Source organism: Myotis lucifugus, unplaced genomic scaffold (assembly GCF_000147115.1).
Source record: "Myotis lucifugus unplaced genomic scaffold, Myoluc2.0 scaffold_38, whole genome shotgun sequence".
NCBI classification, from domain to species: domain Eukaryota; kingdom Metazoa; phylum Chordata; class Mammalia; order Chiroptera; family Vespertilionidae; genus Myotis; species Myotis lucifugus.
In genome coordinates this window covers 4,298,271-4,316,766 of record NW_005871086.1, presented here as the reverse complement: position 1 = coordinate 4,316,766, position 18,496 = coordinate 4,298,271, and the positions used below count along the sequence as shown (strand labels likewise).

The following is an 18,496-nucleotide window of genomic DNA, read 5'->3' as shown; positions in this document are numbered from 1 at the left end:
GCATGATAAATGCTTAGTTAAGATGGAAAAAGCCTTAAGTTTGTGGGTAGGGGACACAAACAGAAAACGTTTTCCAATTGCTGTGCCAGAAAGCATTGAGCCTATATGAAGACGTCAGCCAGGGATCCCCTGAAATGAGTGACACCAGGGCATTTACTGCAAGGAAGGGATGGCCAGACAGATTCAGGAATAGGCTTGGACTGATATAAAAATTCCTGGAGAGGCTGCATTTGCCGATGAAGCTGCTGCCATGTTTCTGGTAGAGTTGAAGAAGTTGATTAAGGACAAAGGTGTGTGTATGTATGTATGTATATACTAGAGGCCCAATGCATGAAATTCGTGCAAGGGGCTCGGCCCTCGCAGCCCCGGCTTCATCCAGGTTGTCCGGACGGTTCAAATTTTTTATTTTTGCCATTATTCAAATCTGAATAGCCATCATTTGTCAGTTCTTTCAAATAAGCATCGTATACAAAATGTGGACCTCCCATTCTATCACAGAATTTTTAAAAAAACAGATACTCAGGGGTCCAAGTTTATCACTGCTTCATCAGGGACATTCTTAAAACTGGGGTTTTGTGGTTTTGTTAAAACTGCATGTGGCATGAAGAATGCTATCACTACTTATAGTACCAGTTGGTGCCACTGCCTTGATCTGTGCCAGCAGCTTTGACCGCCATTGCTTTGCACTGTCACTGTATATGTAAAGACGGTGAAAAAATATTGTTTTAGTTTAGTATGAATATAAAAAAGTGTAGTCATTGCAGACTTCCTGAGAGGACCTTCTCAGGGACCACAACAGGTTTTCAGAAAACACTTTGAGAACTCTGTATTAGGGGCTTTCATTGCTGATATTTTATATTTGCTACTCATGTTATAGGACTATATTTTCTAAGTAAAACTTTTTAAACAATCTATAAAATTACATATTTCAGAAGTGAAGTAAGTTAAAATATTCTGATTTGAATCTTCTCTATTCTGCAGTTCAAATACACTCCACCAGGTGGCATCATACCTCTGCTTGTTACCAACTCTTCCTAAAACTGAAGACACAACTTTTGATAAAGAATTTCTTCTAGAATTGCTGGTAAATACATGTTAATATTCTTCAAACTTTGCACGTGGTTTTTCCTACCTGTTTGAAGGACTCTTAAAAATGTAGATTGGTACATATTTTTTCCGGACTAAAGATTACATACATAATTATATTATCATTTGGTTTTATCTGATTTCTTTTCTCATCTCTTGCATTTTTTCAAGTTTTTTTACCTCTTAAAACTGCTTTATGGAATGGATTTGTTCCATGCAAACATGTATGAGCAACTCCTATATCAGGCACGGGAGTCATGCACTGGGGATCCATAGGTAGCTGACACCATTCCTGCCTGTAAGGGGTCACAGTTACACACTCTTATTTAATATACCAGATGTAGGACCTTGAATATGAAGTCCTACCTTTATCACTAGAAAATTCAGGAATGTTTAGAAATAAAGTTATCACTAACTTAGTGGTTTAAGAATTCTAGGATTTCTTAATCATTTTGGCAAGTGAGGGCTTTAACTCTTAAACTAATCCTTTTTTAAATAAACTTTTATTTGTTCATGCAGTTTTAGGTTCATAGAAAAATTGAGGGGAAGGGACAGACCTTATTTTTAATTTCAGTAAAATATTTCATAAAATGGATGAGTATGTAACCATACTCCCACTATGAAAATTTAAGCTGTTGGCAATGTTTACTATTACAAATAATGATGCAATCCTGATACATGCCTCTTTGTGCCCATATATGGACATTTAGGAGAGGTACCAAGAAGTGAAGTTATTTGACTGAATCGTGCTACTTATTTAAAAGATAAAAGATGCAGCCATATTATCCTCCAAAAGTTATATGTTCCCACCAACAGTGTGTTAAAGTATGTCTCTTTAGGCTCTTATCAATATTGAGTATTACAAGTCATCCCAATTTTTGCCAGTCTCACGGGGAGAAAAAAATAATAGCTTGTCTTAATTTTTTTGTTTCCTAACTGCCAAAAGGTTGAGGTTGTGGGTTTTTTTTCATTTGTTTTAGATTTTATTTTTATACTTATACAAACATGCACTGTGATGTATATATACATTTTTACACACATGGAACCATAATGAGCACATGGTTTTGTGACTTATATTCCAAGCTAATACTTTTAATGTAGGATACAAAATATAGTCCCTTACTGTAGAAGGAAAGATGATATATGCTAGTTTTTGGGGTAGTAACAGGAAACTTTGTAGCAGGTGTTTTTAAGCCTGGTGACAGGTGTGTAAGTGCCATTTGGAGAGAAATCCTTGGGAAGGGTTTTAACTTAAATTCATGTATGGGAAATACTCTTTTTTAGAATTTAAAAAAATTTCATTATATGATTTTTTTATACCCATCAAAAACACTTTTTATTGATATATTACTTGCATGAAATGTGTGTCCTGGGTCACCATCTTTGCTTTCTTTTTTATAAATCGCTTTTCATTGTCTCTGACTACAAGTGCTTTCTAAAAATTCCTTGTTGTGTTTCCTGACAATTTAAAATCTTCTCCTGTAAGTCAGGTTTGGAAACGAGGATTTTTCCAGGAATCTTTGTATTGGAAAATAGTTCTGAGTAGAGTTGATTCTATGCCTTTTAGGGTTTTATAGCTAAGATTTCACCCTTAAAATTTAAATAGTTATTCCAAAAGAAAACAATTTTTAAAATTTATAGTGCTCTAGCATTATCTTTCATTTATCCTTCTACTGAAGGATTTTCTTAGGCTTTGGATTCTTCTTACTAGTATATCCAAATTATGATTAAAAAGTTGAAATATGCATATTATTTGGATGATATCACACTGTCATCTTTCCTAAAATAATACTATTTCTACTGAAGAGAATGTGACACATTTTCAAACATATCATCTTAGCATATGTTAATTAGGCAACAAACTTAATTCAGTATTTGAGATAAATCACAATGGAAGGGTACATAGAGTTCATTAAGTCCACCTCTCTCATGTTATAAATTAGACTGAGACCAGCTTATTACTAAACTTTCCCAGATTGTTTAGCAAGTCAGTATAAGAATGAAAACTATTGCCTAGGGCAGTAGTCGGCAAACACATTGGTCAACAGAGCCAAATATCAGGAGTACAAAGATTGAAATTTCTTTTGAGAGCCAAATTTTTTAAACTTAAACTATATAGGTAGGTACATTGTTATTAACTTAATTAGGGTACTCCTAAGCTGGCCTTTGCTAAAAACGTCCTCAATCTGATTGAGGTACGTTCGCTGAGGTCGACCCCTTCCAACTCTCCCATCCACACTGTCTTGTATACTTGTTTCGTCTATTTCAGTGGTGGGCAAACTGCGGCTCTTTGGCCCCTTGAGTGTGGCTCTTCCACAAAATACCACGTGCGGGCGTGCATGTACAGTGCGATTGAAACTTCGTGGCCCATGCTCAGAAGTCGGTATTTTGTGGAAGAGCCACCCTCAAGGGGCCAAAGAGCCGCATGTGGCTCGCGAGCCGCAGTTTGCCAACCACTGGCCTAGGATTTGGGGCTTCCATTTTTTTTCTTACATAAACCAGTGCTGAGTGCTATGGTTTTTAAAGTCTTGGCATGTGGCAGGCACTTTGAAACTATTTTATAGTAGTCCATTCATTTTCATAAGAAACCTGAGAGGTGACTGACATTTTATCTTTTTCAATGAAAAGGAAACTAAGATCAGGGAGGTTGAGGTACCTTGCCTGGCTTTTACATAGCTCATAAGTAGAGGTACTGGGAGTTGAACTCACATCTGTCTGATTCCAAAGACCATCACGATTGGTACTTCCTGCATCTTTGACTTCTTAGGGGAGGAGGTGATTGAAAAGGGGAATGAAATATCTTGTTAAGTGCTCCAGTAACTGCAAGACATGAGACTTCTCACTCCATGCTTTGGGTGAATTTTTCCATAAATTATTTTGATTAAAAAAAGATGCTTCTAACTTTCTGCCTGAACCTGTTCTTTTAGGTATCTCGTCATGAACGTCGAATTTCTCAGATTCAGCAGTTGAACCAGATGCCTTTGTATCCAACTGAGAAAATCATATGGGATGAAAATATTGTCCCAACTGAGTACTATTCAGGGGAAGGTATGATAAAGAATTACAGAATCCAGATGTAGCATGAAACTTAGTTTAGAATTCATATGTACATGAAAATACCCCTACGTACTATTACATTAGGATAATTTTATGGTACCCTCAAGGTCAACTTTAGAAACTAGAAACTATTTAGTATTTTGAATACTTTGCTTTAAGGATTTAAATTTTAACCATATTCGTGTGTGTGTGTGTGTGTATAAATGTGTGTGTGTGTGTGTGTGTGAGATCCTGTGTGTGTGTGTGTGTATATGTGTGTGTGTGTGTGTGTGTGTGTGTGTGTGTGTGATCCTGTGAAATATGACCATAAAGCAATAAAATTGTGTTGTAAGGAGAATCAAGAATACAGGAGGTATAGCTTTTCATTATGTCACCAAATATTTGGTAGTGCTTTTTTAGAGGCTCTTTTGAATTCCTTAGAGAGCCAGGTAATGACCACCATAAAAACACATTGTCCTTTGTTAATAATTAACCTTAGTTTTGATTCAAAATGGTACCACCTGGTTTGTTCACTTATCTATTTTAACAGATCGTTTCTAAATGCTTTTGCTCATCTAAGGATGAGGATTCACCACAATTGAGTATATGCCAAAGTGCATTCTCACACATTTTGAAAGCATATTTCAAAAATTTGAGGAAATCTTCTGAACAACAGAATTAGAAGTAATGTGGCTATTTTAAAGACATGGCCAGTGTAGCTATTGGTACATTTATTTAAAAGAAAAACTTATTTCAGAGTCATATCCTGAGATATGACTCAGGTAAGCCCAGTGTGCTAAAACTGCTAGATTTCAGAATAGGCAATCTTTATATCTCTTAATGTCTGACAGTGATTAATGCATTATTTCCTCATTTTTCTTATTTGTTCATACTAAAAGCATTAGTGACCATATATGTATGACATCTAACTCATTGACTAGTCGGTCCTAAAGGGCAAATAACACTTAAGAATATTTTGTCTTTTTAATAAAAAGTTTATGTGTCCTTAAAAATGTAAGCAGTCTTATAGCTAGCTTTTGGTACTAGTCAATGATGCTAGTCTGAGTTTAAGACATATTTTGATTAGTAAAGTATTACTTTTCTTCCATTCCCATGGTTAATGAATTTAAATAGAAAGGAATACTTTTCAGAATTTAAGTTTTTATACATTTCATAGACTGAGATTAGTTGCCAAATGGTTGGACTTCAATACAGCTGTTTTCAGAGACGTGGCTACGTCTTGCTGTTATTCACTGACCATGGATGGGGCTGTGCTGTGGAGCCCAATACCTGGTGCTGTGAACTAGGCAAGACCCAAGCTCTGACTGCACAATCAGCGAGCTGCTCCAACCTTCTAAGGAGAGAAAATAAGTATAAAATTGGGGCAGAAATAAAAAATACAGTGTGAGAATTGTAAAAAAAATCTTTGTAAAACTTTACCGTTTTAAAGCCTTCTTATTATAAAATAAACACTAAATATAGAACATTACTAATTATCATAAGGGAAGCATCATGAAACCCTTATAGCTACCTCGTCAGTTATTCCAGAACCCTTCCTTTCTAGTCACAGCTTCCTCAACTTGAATGTAACCATTTATTTCTTGGCTTTTATAGCCATCATTATCTTGCATTTTTAAAATAGTTTTATCACCCAGTTGTGCATCCCTAGACACTAAAGTCAGTCCTGCACATTTAGAAAAATGTCTTTTACTTTACAGGTATCCCCTATATTCCTTCCTTTTCTTTCTATTGAGGAATCTGCATATGGAAACCTGTATAGTTCCCTATAGTCTGGATTCTTCTAAGTGACTATGAGCATGTCCCCTGCTTTTTATTTTTCTTGCAAATTGGCAACTAGATGCAGAGGCTCAATCAGCCTGAGGTTCTCTCTCTTTGGCAAGATTCTTGGTGTTAGTGTTTTTATTTTCATCGGGAGGCACATAATGTCTGATTGTCTTTTTGTCATATTAGTAGCCATTGCTGCTTAATAGCTAGATTTGTTAATTTGGTGGTCATTGTAAAATGGTGACATTTTAATTGTCTTTTCTTTTTAATAAAAGTATGTTGTTGAAGGAGATGCTTTCTCTCTGCCTCTGACCTGAAAGCAATTGAATTACATTTTAAGTCAGAGTTTACTAACATAAACAATATGAAATTTTTCTACATCAATGTTTCTTGCTTTTAAGTGCGTTATTGCTTTGGTAAGGATACATAGGGATGATGAAAATATGATTTGCCAGTAAAATATGTTTTAGGTTCTTTCCTTAAAAAAAACTTTTGATATTGTTGCTGAGTGCTTGGTCATTTATTATCCATGGGAAGTACTGTTAAGTGAGGCTAATGGAAAGAATATTGTTTATTAATACAGTCAGAGAAGGGAAGTACCTTGGGGAATAACGTATAATCAAGGCCTTACCCTTAAAGTATAGCAAGAAGGCAAAGGTTCAGAAGAGCACAGTGGTGGTCATTGGAGATAGATTTATACAATGTGATATACTCATTCAGTTTTTTTGGTAATTTTGTTTGGGATTCATTTTATGGTAGCATTATTTCAAGATTTGCCAAGTGTAAATTAGGTGGTAAAGGGAGAATTTTTAAACTACTCGAGACTGTATTCAAGCATCTTCTGATACTTGTTAGAAGCGCTATTCGGATATGAATCATTGATGTGCAGATTACATATATCAATGAAATTCATCTTTTTTTAAATATATGTTTATTGATTTTAGAGAGGGAAATAGAAACATCAATGATGAGAGAGAATCATTGATCAGCTGCCTCCTGCACGTCCTTTACTAGGGATCGAGCCTACAACCCAGGCATGTGCCCTTGACTGGAATCGAATCTGGGACCCTTCAGACCACAGGCTGACGCTCTATCCCAGTGATGGCAAACCTTTTGAGCTTGGCGTGTCAGCATTTTGAAAAACCCTAACTTAACTCTGGTGCCATGTCACATATAGAAATTTTTTGATATTTGCAACCATAGTAAAACAGAGATTTATATTTTTGATATTTATTTTATATATTTAAATGCCATTTAACAAAGAAAAATCAACCAAAAAAATGAGTTCGCGTGTCACCTCTGACACGCGTGTCATAGGTTCGCCATCACTGCTCTATCCACTGACCCAAACCAGCTAGGGTTGAAATTCATCTTTTATTTTCACTTCTTAATATATAGCATTTATTAACTTGGTTTCACTTATGTGTGGTAGTAGAAATAAGACCTTATTAAATATGCTATATTTTAGATATTAAATTAGATTCTTACCAAATTTGTTATGCCTTTTTTATAGAGAGAGCAGATGTCTGATTAAAAAAAAAATTCAACTATGGTTGTTATTTTCCTTTTCAGGTTGTCTTGCTCTTCCCAAGCTAAATTTGCAGTTTTTGACTCTTCATGATTACCTCCTAAGGAACTTTAATCTCTTCCGCTTAGAATCAACTTATGAAATTAGGCAGGACATTGAGGACAGTGTCAGCAGAATGAAGCCTTGGTAAGTAAATTGGTTCCACTTGCAATGCAGTGATGCAAACAGTGACTGACATACTTCTGTCAGAAAGCTCAGAATGTGTTTAGAAATAATATACCTGGCACAACGGTGCCCTCCAAAACAGGAGATACTCTTTTTTTTTTTTTTAAATATATTTTTATTGATTTTTTACAGAGAGGAAGGGAGAGGGATAGAGAGTTAGAAACATCAATGAGAGAGAAACATCGATCAGCTGCCTCCTGCACACCCCCTACTGGGGATGTGCCCACAACCAAGGTACATGCCCTTGACCAGAATCGAACCTGGGACCCTTCAGTCCACAGGCCGGCGCTTTATCCATTGAGCCAAACTGGTTAGGGCAGGAGATACTCTTTGAGAAATACTTTAATGTGAATGTATATCAAAAGTGCTAAAATATAAAACCTGGGTATTTGGGATGGGACTGGGGATAAGGGAAGAGCAGTCATTATCCTTGGGGTGGTGGCGGCAGGGAAAGAGAAATGTCGAGAGGAGTAGGTGGGGCACTAGTAAAAGAGGAAAGAGTATGGGCTGGCAGCAGGCCTGTGCAAGGGCAGGATAGTTTAGTCCTGTCACCACTAGTGTCAGTCAGCCTGTTGAGGGAACCTGGCAGGAGGTGAGGGCGTGGCCGAGCGTCACACAGAGTGGAACGTTGGGAAGTCTTCCCTGGGCCTCCATCCATTGATTGCCTGGAAGAGACTAAGTCATCAGCGTTTACTCTTAGGGCCAGTGAGTCGGTCTTGTTGTTTGAGAAACTCTCTTGCTTGAGCTCAGCCTCCCACCTGCCAGCTCGGTCCTTCAGATAAGAAGAGACTTTCATTCCGCTTCCAGGCGGCTCTGCTGTATCCCTGCGAAGGTTCGTTTTCCTTTTAGACTTGACTGACTTCAGGTAAATGCCCTCGGTCGCTATTCCATTCTGAGTATAACATTGATGGAGATGAATTACATATCACAAGTGACTATAAACAAGTAAAATAACTCTCTAAAATGAATTTTTGTTACCTTATAGTTACACCACGCATACTTATACACTTATACTGTGTTCTATATGAAAAGCTTAACATATTTTGAGTGTGAACTGATTTCAGGTATCTTCTAGACTTCTCCCCTTACTAATTACAGAGAACTGCATGGACACTGTGATTATGATCTATTTTTTCCCCTTCATATTTTATTTCATACACAATTCTATTTTTTATTAGTTATTATGTGAATAGTTATTCTGGGTGAGACTATAAAACACAACATAAAGTATTTTTGTCTTAATAATCAGTTGAGTCAGGAGGCAGGCTAGTACTGTGAAGTTTGTATACCCACTGGCTGATGATCCCTGCCCACAGCTTTGCTGAAATTGCTGCCCATTGTTTGAACCCCGGGAGTGCTTGATCAGAAAGCTTCCTTAGAATTTATGGTTACCTTGCATTTACATGCTCAGATTCTGGACCTAATTTTGGCCATTTTGCCAAGTAGGGACTTAATAACTAGCAGTTTATCAAATACAGCTCCCTCATATTTTATTTAAATGCCAAATAAAGCAATAACACTTATAATTCTTGTTTATTAATAAAGGAACTTTTTTAAAAGTTACATTTTCTGCTAGGGAAAAGAAAATGTCACTTTTTAGAATTATCTTGTGATAATAAATTTTTCTAAATTTTCATTCCTAATTGCCCATGATTGAAAACTTAAAAGCAGTGAGATCTAAAAAGGAGCATGTTCCGTGTATCCTGAAGGTAGAAAAGTAGCCACAGCACTTTTCCTCATCACATGATTCTAGTGATCATGTTTTTAGACTGATGAAACGACCGCTCAGGATAAGAGAGGATGTGTTTATGAGAGGCCGAAACCTGCACTTTTTAATGCTTCGTGTTGCAGGTAGATTTTATAAGGGGGGAGGAATTAGGGAAAATTAATGAGTGCTTGCTTAGAGGTGGGAATAAGAATTGACTGCAACTGGACGAGAGGAATATTTTTTAATATGATGGAAATGTTCTAAAATTGGATTTGGGGGAATGGATGAACAGCTCTATCTATAATAATAAAAGCATAGTATGCTAATTAGACCTGGCAGCCAAACAGCCTTCCGGACGAAGCCGTGGGGGCTGAGGCAGAGGCAGTTAGGGGCGATCAGGCAGGCATATGAGCAGTTAGGGGCGATCAGGCAGGCAGAGTGATTAGGGGCAATCAGGCATGCAGAATTGTTAGGGACGATCAGACAGGCAGGCGAGTGGTTAGGGGCAATCAGGTAGGCAGGCAGAAGCGATTAGGAGCCAGTGGTCCCAGATTGCGAGAGGGATGTCCGACTGCCAGTTTAGGCCCAATTGGGATCTGGCCTAAACCGGCACTCAGACATCCCCCAAGGGTTCCTGGATTGCGAGAGGATGCAGGCTGGGCTGAAGGACCCCCCGTGGCCTCTCTCCCCTGTGCACAAGTTTCGTGCACTGGGGCCTCTAGTAAATTAATAAAATTACTGAATTGTACATTTACAGTGAATGAATTTAATGCTACTAAACTGTACTATAGTAAAGTTGAAAAAATGGGGACAGTGATAGAAAGTTATTACAAAGGGTTTAGGCAAAAGGTTTAGTGCCTTTTTGTCCCAGTATGAACCAAGTCATTGGATTGGAAAATTTTTATTTTTAATTAGTTTTACTCTTTGATGTCATGAAGTTTTACAATTTTTGTTATGATACAAAGCCTTTACTTAGGATGTAGTTTCTTTGTAATCATGGCTTTTTTGGCAGTACTTTTAAATTTTGGAGTATTGCTGCAGTTTTTATATTACAGATTTCCCAAATATACTATTTAATGTAAAAATTAAAGCACTACTTAGACTAATATAAGAAGAAAGAATGAGTGTTTGGATGTTAGTGGCTCTAGTTATTACAACTAGCTTGATTATTTGTCCCCCCAGTCCATGGTAGCATCTTTTAAATGATTTAACTATTATACCCTAAAGAAGTCATTTGCATAGATATTATTTTTTGCTTGTTTTTAATTTTTTAAATCCTAGCTTGTTCTATAATGTTTTTGAAACAGCTTATAGAAATGCTTAGGGTACATAAGGTAAAATTAAATAGTTGAGACTATTTTATGAAGAAGAAAAAAGGATAAGAATATAAAATAAAACTAAATGTGCTGGACTGTCTCATTCTTTGACAAAATAGTTCAACTATTATGTACATAAAGTTACCTTCTTATCTGGGAGGGTGTGGGGATGTTCCTCTATATTCTGGACCATGTTTGCCTCTTTCATCCTACCTTGTATTCTCCCAATATATTGAGACTTATTTTTTTTTAAGTGTAGAAATAAGAGTTACTTATGTTAGGGCTTAAACACTAGCTAAACATGTATTCTTACTGGTTTTGTCCAGAAGTTATATTTTGTTTGAGTAATCATGCACTTCTTTGCTTTTCAGGCAGTCTGAATATGGCGGTGTAGTATTTGGTGGCTGGGCGCGAATGGCTCAACCCATTGTGGCTTTCACTGTGGTTGAGGTTGCCAAACCCAACATAGGTGAAAACTGGCCAACCCGAGTTCGTGCAGATGTCACCATCAATCTCAATGTCAGAGATCACATCAAAGATGAATGGGAAGGTAATCTTGCATTTCAAAAAGTGGTTACCTTTTACCTTTTTAGTTTATTATCCTAGAGGCCCATTGCATGAAATTGGTGCACTGCAGGGGTGTCCCTCAGCCCGACCTGCGCCCTCTCACAGTCCGGGAGCCCTGTGATCAATCGCCCCAAAGAGGTAGGCCCTGCCCACCTGGCTGGGGCTCCACAATGGATCACCCCCGCAGAGGGAGGCCCCACCCACCCACCACAGCGCCACCGCAGGGTAGCCTGGGCCTCTCTTTGGGGCAATTGATCACACCCCACAGAGGGAGGCCCTGCCCACCTGCCACAGCCCACTGGTCAGTGGCCTGGGCCTCCCTCATTGGGACGATTGTGGAGTCCCCCGGTTGATCAATTGCCCCGCCGGCCAATGGCCTGGGTCTCCCTTACAGGGTGATCATGCAATCGATTGTGCCTTGCAGAGGGAGGCCCGGCCCACCCACCGTAGCCCGCTGGTCAGTGGCCTGGACCTCCCTCTTTGGGACGATCGTGCAATTGATTCCGTCCCGCAGATGGAGGCCCCACCCACCTGCCACAGCCCACTGGTCGGTGGCCTGGGCCTCCTCTTTGGGACGATTGTGGAGCCCCCTGATTGATCGATTGCCCTGCTGGCCAGTAACCTGGGTCTCCCTCTGTAGGGCAATCATGGGGCGATGGCTGAGCCCCCGACCAATTGCATCACACCCTCCTTGGCTGGCCTGGCGCCAGTGGATGTCATAGTGTGGTTGTCCAGACGGTTGTTCTGCTGTTCAGCCGTTAGGTCGATTTGCATATTATGCTTTTATTATTATAGACTTTCACTTAGAGAATTAGCAAAGCACTTTTATTACATGTTACCCTTCTAAACTCATGAAGTTTAATCCTTAAAATTTGATTTAAAGAATGGCAGTTGTCTTTGTAATTATCATTAGTAAAAAATACCAAGAATCATATAAGAATGATTAAATACCTTAATACTTTAATAAAAGCATAAAATAGTATTCATATCAAAGTGTTTTTTAAATTTCAATTAGCAGAGCTGAAAGTGTTTTAAATCTTAAATTTAGTAAGGTAATGTTTATGAATTTGTAAGATCAACATAAAAGTAAAAATATTAATGTTCACTAAAGAAAGGGGGAACACAGGCAGAGCAAGAAAATAGATATTTTTAAAAGATAAAAAGTGAAGAGAATAGGGATGCATACCATTTATGGAAAATAAAGATACAAAATCAAAACTAGACAAACTCAAAAGGAATTTTAGGGGGATCTACAAAACAATTCAGAAAGAAATAATAATAGTTTATTTTCATCAAAAGGGAGAAGTCAGATAATTAGTCAGTGAAATTCTATGTACCCAACAGTAAATAAATAAGAATTCAGAGATTTTTTTATTTTTTGCCAGGCAAGATTTGAGGGATGGGAGTTCCACAGTTAATTTTATTTAGGGATAAGTATGTTGAGAGTTACTACGTAAGATAGGGTTAAAACAGTGCTAACATCTGTGCCTGAAATGTCGCATGAGCTGAGTTTTAATTGGCACTTATCTTTTTCTCCCAGCTGTCTGTGAGAGCTCTTGCTGCCTTGTTGTGAGACATAGTAGCTGGTACATTTTATCTCCTTTCACCTTCTTGGCATGCCAGAAGGAAAGGGATAGTCCCTTAATGGTTTACTTTTCAAAAACCGTTGCTGTCGACATAGCTGTTTATAACCACAGGGACTGTATGATATATTTATCACATTAATTCTGAAGGAATCCAGCAAAGAAGCTGGCCAACTGTTTGACAAATGGCCACTGTAGTGGGTATCATTTGTGACAGATTTTGCAACTTCAGTTTCCTTCCAAAGAGTTCTAATCTGATGCCTTACACATCTAGAATAATGTGTACCTTTATCATTTCTAAATATTGAGGAAGACGTTAAGTTGTTGGAGAAGGCCTTCTGTTTATTGCCCTTTGGAGTTAAGGAGGTATTAAAATAAGCACTGTTTTATGATGGGTAATAAACTGCCATAACTTATTGGCTACCCCCTCAATGTAATATTGGAAATAAACTTAAAAACAAAGATCCTTTACAGAAACTTAGAGATGACAGATGACAAGTCTGCATTGTGGTATTAAGGGGAAAAAATAATGTTTTATCCAATCCCCTTTCCTCCATTACTTTGCAGACTGCTATCAGGACATCAGTCATTTTTTGAGGGGGTGAAGGAGAGCTCTTCTTTTCTTTTAAACATAGGCCTCTGGTAGAATAAGAAATAGAATGGGTGAATTTTGATGGGTAGGATAGAAGACAATAGGGTATTATGAGGGGAGCAACTCATATTTTAAAGAATGGTGGGGAGAAAAGTGTTTTCTGGGAGGCCAGCGCCAAAATTCACACCCAGTATTGATCACAAAGAGTAACCTAGTAGAAAATTGAGGCAAAAAATTAGAGGTTCTAGTAATGAATATTATCCCTGTGAAAACAGAATAGTTTTGAAGAATTTAAGGTAAATACTATAAAACATTCTTCTTGTTCCTGTAAGAATGTGTGAATTTCAGGCCCTTCTCCATCCCTCATTTAAAATTAAGGAAACAAAATTAAGGAAATTGAAATGCCGGATTCTGCTCAAAAGGCACGTTCTCAGATGGAATGAATGCAGATGGTTGAAAGGAGAGAGGTAGTTGAGCTCATTGTAATACAGGTATTTTTGATGTAGATCTGTAATGTCCCACAGTAAAATTATCTGCCTTAGGAGGGAATGGGCACTCATCCTTCTTTGATACCAAAAAGCGACATTGGTAGAGAGAAAATTACCTCTCAGGGCCACTTCTTTGTCTCAAAGACTTGGACCTTTTAATGAGTCGTGCAGATCAGAAGTCACAAATCACAGAACAGATCCTTTAGTTCTCATTGCTTCTCCTGCTAATTTGCAGAGAATTTGTTGAGAAATAAAGTCATTATTATGAATTAAGAGTTATTATTTCTAACACACTTGAATCCCACTCTATATTGAAACAAACCAGAATGGTCCCAGCACTGTTAGACATACACATTGCTGGTTTGATTTAATTGTGTATCTTGTTACCAAGGTTATGAGCAAACAGACTGCTTAAATTTGCATTTATGTCATATACTGGCTAACAAAATCAAATCAGAAAAGAAGTAAAGATTAAGTGGAATGATATTATGTGCTGTGTGATCTAATTTTATGTCCCTTGTCTTCCATTGCCTAGTTTTAATAGAGTAGGGAAACCAATTGAATTATAATTTGATCAGATAACTGAAAAGCCATGGACTTTGGCACAAGTCTCCTATTTCTTGACATTCACTTACACAAATCTTCCGTATTTGCCAATTGAAACTATATATACTCAGCTATCTTTTCAAGATGGTGTCTGTAAACAATGCTATTGTGCCTTGATGAATTATTTTTGAGTTGACCCTTTTTGGCGAAATACACTTAGACTGTGGTTGGAATGACTGATGTTATGAACCTGTTAAATATGATAGAGATGGATTATATGCTAACCATATTTCTGGTTACTTATTAAGAATGTTAAGAGTAAGAATGAAGGTAAACATCCAGTTTTGGAGCTGTAGCCAGACGTGGAGGGCTTATTTAGTAATATCTTCATGGTACAAAGGTTCAGATTTTAATATATGGGAACTTTCATTTAATTACTACTATCAAACATTGAGTATTAGAGGTTATAGGAAAGCCCATAATTGTATTACAGTACAAATATAATTTTTGACCACCTCTCATATTTTAAATGTATTTTTATATTTCTATTCTAAAGATAAGAGCTTAAGAAATTGCTAACAAAAGACTAAAAACAATGACATTCTGATAAGTGAAAATATCTTAATGTTTTACCAGGCCTTCGTAAGCATGATGTATGCTTTTTAATTACTGTGCGTCCCACGAAACCGTATGGTACCAAGTTTGACCGGAGGAGACCTTTTATTGAGCAGGTTGGCCTGGTTTATGTCCGAGGCTGTGAAATCCAGGGCATGCTGGATGATAAAGGACGTGTCATTGAAGACGGTATGGTGATCTATGCTTTTGAAAGAGTGTGTGTACATAATGATAGATTCCTTTGCCTTTTTTTAATTTACAATCTTGCTTTTTATAAAACCTCTTATAGTTAGTTGTTCAATAATATATTTGTCTAATTTCTTCTTAAGTTTTACTGATTTGATTCATTATAGGAGTGGTTCTTAATTGGGAATAGCACTACCCTGCAATTTGAAATGTGTGGTAGTATTTATGTTGTCAGATGACTAGTGTAGGAGTAGGGGTTGGTGAGTTATTGGTATTTTCTGGTTGGGGACCAGGGATGCTAAGCATGTAAACAGAACTATCATGTAGAAGGAACTGTCCTGCCTGGGATGCCAGCATTACCCCATTTAGAAATGTTGCCTTACAAGGCTAGTCAGCTCTTTGAGTTCTTATCACTGATTGTTTTTTTGAAATTCTTACATTGTTCTGACTTTTTTGGTAATACTAACTATTAAATTATAACTGCGTCCATGCCCGGTGCTTATTTTATAATTTGGTTATTAAACTTCTCATAGAACTTCAATTCGCTTTTATTACCTGTGATTTCAAGATTGCACCATTGCTAAAGTGCTGATACTTAGGTCGCTTCTCTCACTAGAATAAAAGAAAAATAGAAGGGAATGGAGGGTAGTTGGAATAAACATAAGGCCATATGATGGGACCAGAGTTGGAGGTCTAAGATAGAAAGAAAAAGCCTCTGAGCTTTCAGCCATTAGAATATGAAACTTCCTTTCATACTAGTGATATTATATATGGAATATGGAAGGAAGAAAAGAGTGATCACCAGGCACTTACTATATGTAAGGCAGTTAAAAGTCAAGTTCTTTGACTTCCAAGGCTCTGATTTTAGTTGAGGTCATATTCAAATAATTGCAATTCCTGGCATTGCCTCATAAACATTACATGACTACTCTGGGAAGAAATAGTAATAAGTTTGAGAAAGGAGAAACTATTTTCAGCTTTTTGAAATTTGAAATGGATGGGTGGAAAGCATTCTACTCGGGGAGATGGCTGGAGTAAAGTCTGGACAGTTTACTCATTTCTAGAAAAGGAATACTGCTAACTTATTTTGATATTTGGAAAGTAGATATTTAATAGTATATATTTCATTTAACAAACTTTTTCAAAATGTTTAGGACCCGAACCCAGACCCAATCTTAGAGGAGAGTCAAGGACATTTAGAGTGTTTTTGGATCCAAACCAGTATCAACAAGATATGACCAATACCATACAAAATGGAGCAGAAGATGTGTATGAAACTTTCAATATAATAATGAGGAGAAAACCAAAAGAAAATAACTTTAAGGTAATTTGGGGGCTTTAAAACCAAAAATGCTACATAATCTGAAAAACTTTAGGACAAATAATAGATAGTAGGTTTAAATGATTTGTTAAGAAGATTATCATCACTGCTTTTTTATTCTAAACGGTTCTCTTAGATTAAATATAGAAACTTAAGGAAATTTATTTGCTAAATCTCTTTTGTCTTTTGATCAATTTAGAAACTTAAAATATGAATTAATTCATGTGTTATTTTAAAGGTCAGCCTCCTTCCTTGCTTTTTGTATATCACATTCAGTTTGGGCCTCAGTATGAGGTGAAGAAAACTGCTTGTTTATTTGTTTACTGGGACTTCTTTTATGAATCAAAAGTAACATCTATGGAATCTTAGGGCTTTGAATTACTCTATGATATAATGTACTTATACTTTACTTGTTAGTGGAAAAAGATTTGGGGTCTAGAGAGTTTTATTTTCATAATAACTTTGTGTGTAGAGGAGTTTTAGTAAAGGAAGGTTTTAAAAATTATTCTTTGAAACTATATTATAAAACTTAAACATTAAGCGGTTCTGCATTTGGTGATACCAGCTTTTGCACAAGTGCCTTTACTTTCTCCACCAAGCACAGTGCTTCTTACACATTATCACTTGATTATTTTTTTACTCATTATTAAAAAAGAAAGCCTCACCTACAAAGGAATTTATTCCCCATCTTACCCTGTTGTTGAAGACAAAATAATGGAAATACCTTTCATTTCTTTGGTCTCACACTCCACCTGCAGTTCATCAATCAGTCAGATTGACTTACCCCCTCCACCGATGCCATGTCCAGGGCACCTCATCTCTCATATCCCTGCTTCCATTTGTGACTGCTCTTCCCCTTAGACCAGCGGTTGCCAACCTTTCGGACCTCACGGACCACCAGTGGTCCGCGGACCACCATATGGACACTGCCGCTCCAAAGGTTTCCTTAAAGTTTAAGGCTTAGACCACTCTCCACCTAGCGGCTGAATGCTGGTTATACCTGGTATCCCTGTTCAACACTGTTTCATGGTTTTTTATCACAGTAGAAAGTTGTCCTCATAGTCAGAGAGGCCCCTTCCCTCTGTTTTCTGGCTTCCTCTCCTACATCTTTTTCTAACACTTTTCCTTTATTCACTCCATGCCAATCACACTGACCTTTTTGCTGTTCTCTAGTAATCCAAGCCTTTGCACAGTGTTTCCTGTACCTGGGCAGTCATCCCCAGGCATTTGCATGGCTTGTTCTCTGACTTTATATGGGCAACTCTGTTTAAATGTCACCTCTTAAGAGAAACCCTCTCTGGCAACTTTATCTAAAGTAACCTCTCCCTTTCTCATCATTCTTTATCCAATTATGTTTATTTTCCCCTACTGCCTTTATTATACCTGATAATTATATGCTATTTAACTGACCTTAGAATGACTTTATATTGTTATTTCTCTGACATTAGAATGCAGGTTTATGAGGGCAGGTCTCTGTTTTGTCTGTATCTGTTTTGTTTCTCTCAATAATGATTGGATTTCAGTCAGTTTACTAAAATGAAAAGTTTCTTATATTTATTCCTTTGATCTTTTTTTTTTAAACGCCTACTGTGTCTGGTATTGTGCTAAGTTACATAGAGCTAATAGAGATGACTGAGGCACTGTTTATACCTTTGGGGAGCTTAGGCTACTAATAAGTGAAGTTAGAAATATAAACAGATAGCTACCATGAAAGCTTAGAAGGTGCCAAAAGTCGTAAGGAGGGTGCAGGTAGAAGTGTCCTGGAAGTTCAGAGAGGCATTCAGGTTCTGACCCAAGAGAAAGGAGGGATGATTAACTTGCCTATGTTTGGGGAAAATGCTCTTTTGGTTTCTTTGGTATTTCATTTTATACCTGGGCAGCATCCCTCGTTTATTTCCTTCTCTCTTTTCCTGT

General features: G+C 37.3%; 1 protein-coding gene across 7 annotated transcripts in view; it reads left to right on the top strand.

Moving 5' to 3' along the window:
* The window catches only part of AQR (aquarius intron-binding spliceosomal factor), an 87,577-nt gene that overhangs the window by 29,997 nt on the left and 39,084 nt on the right, over positions 1-18,496 (top strand). For all 7 annotated transcript variants that reach the window (XR_002828932.1, XM_023752894.1, XM_023752895.1 and 4 more), the window contains 6 exons: positions 982-1,084; positions 4,014-4,134; positions 7,480-7,621; positions 11,056-11,234; positions 15,097-15,264; positions 16,416-16,585. Coding sequence is in view for 6 of the 7 variants with exons in the window: in XM_023752894.1 (XP_023608662.1) it covers positions 982-1,084; positions 4,014-4,134; positions 7,480-7,621; positions 11,056-11,234; positions 15,097-15,264; positions 16,416-16,585 (883 nt within the window). In the remaining variant the exon portion in view is untranslated. The remainder of the gene's footprint in view (positions 1-981; positions 1,085-4,013; positions 4,135-7,479; positions 7,622-11,055; positions 11,235-15,096; positions 15,265-16,415; positions 16,586-18,496) is intronic.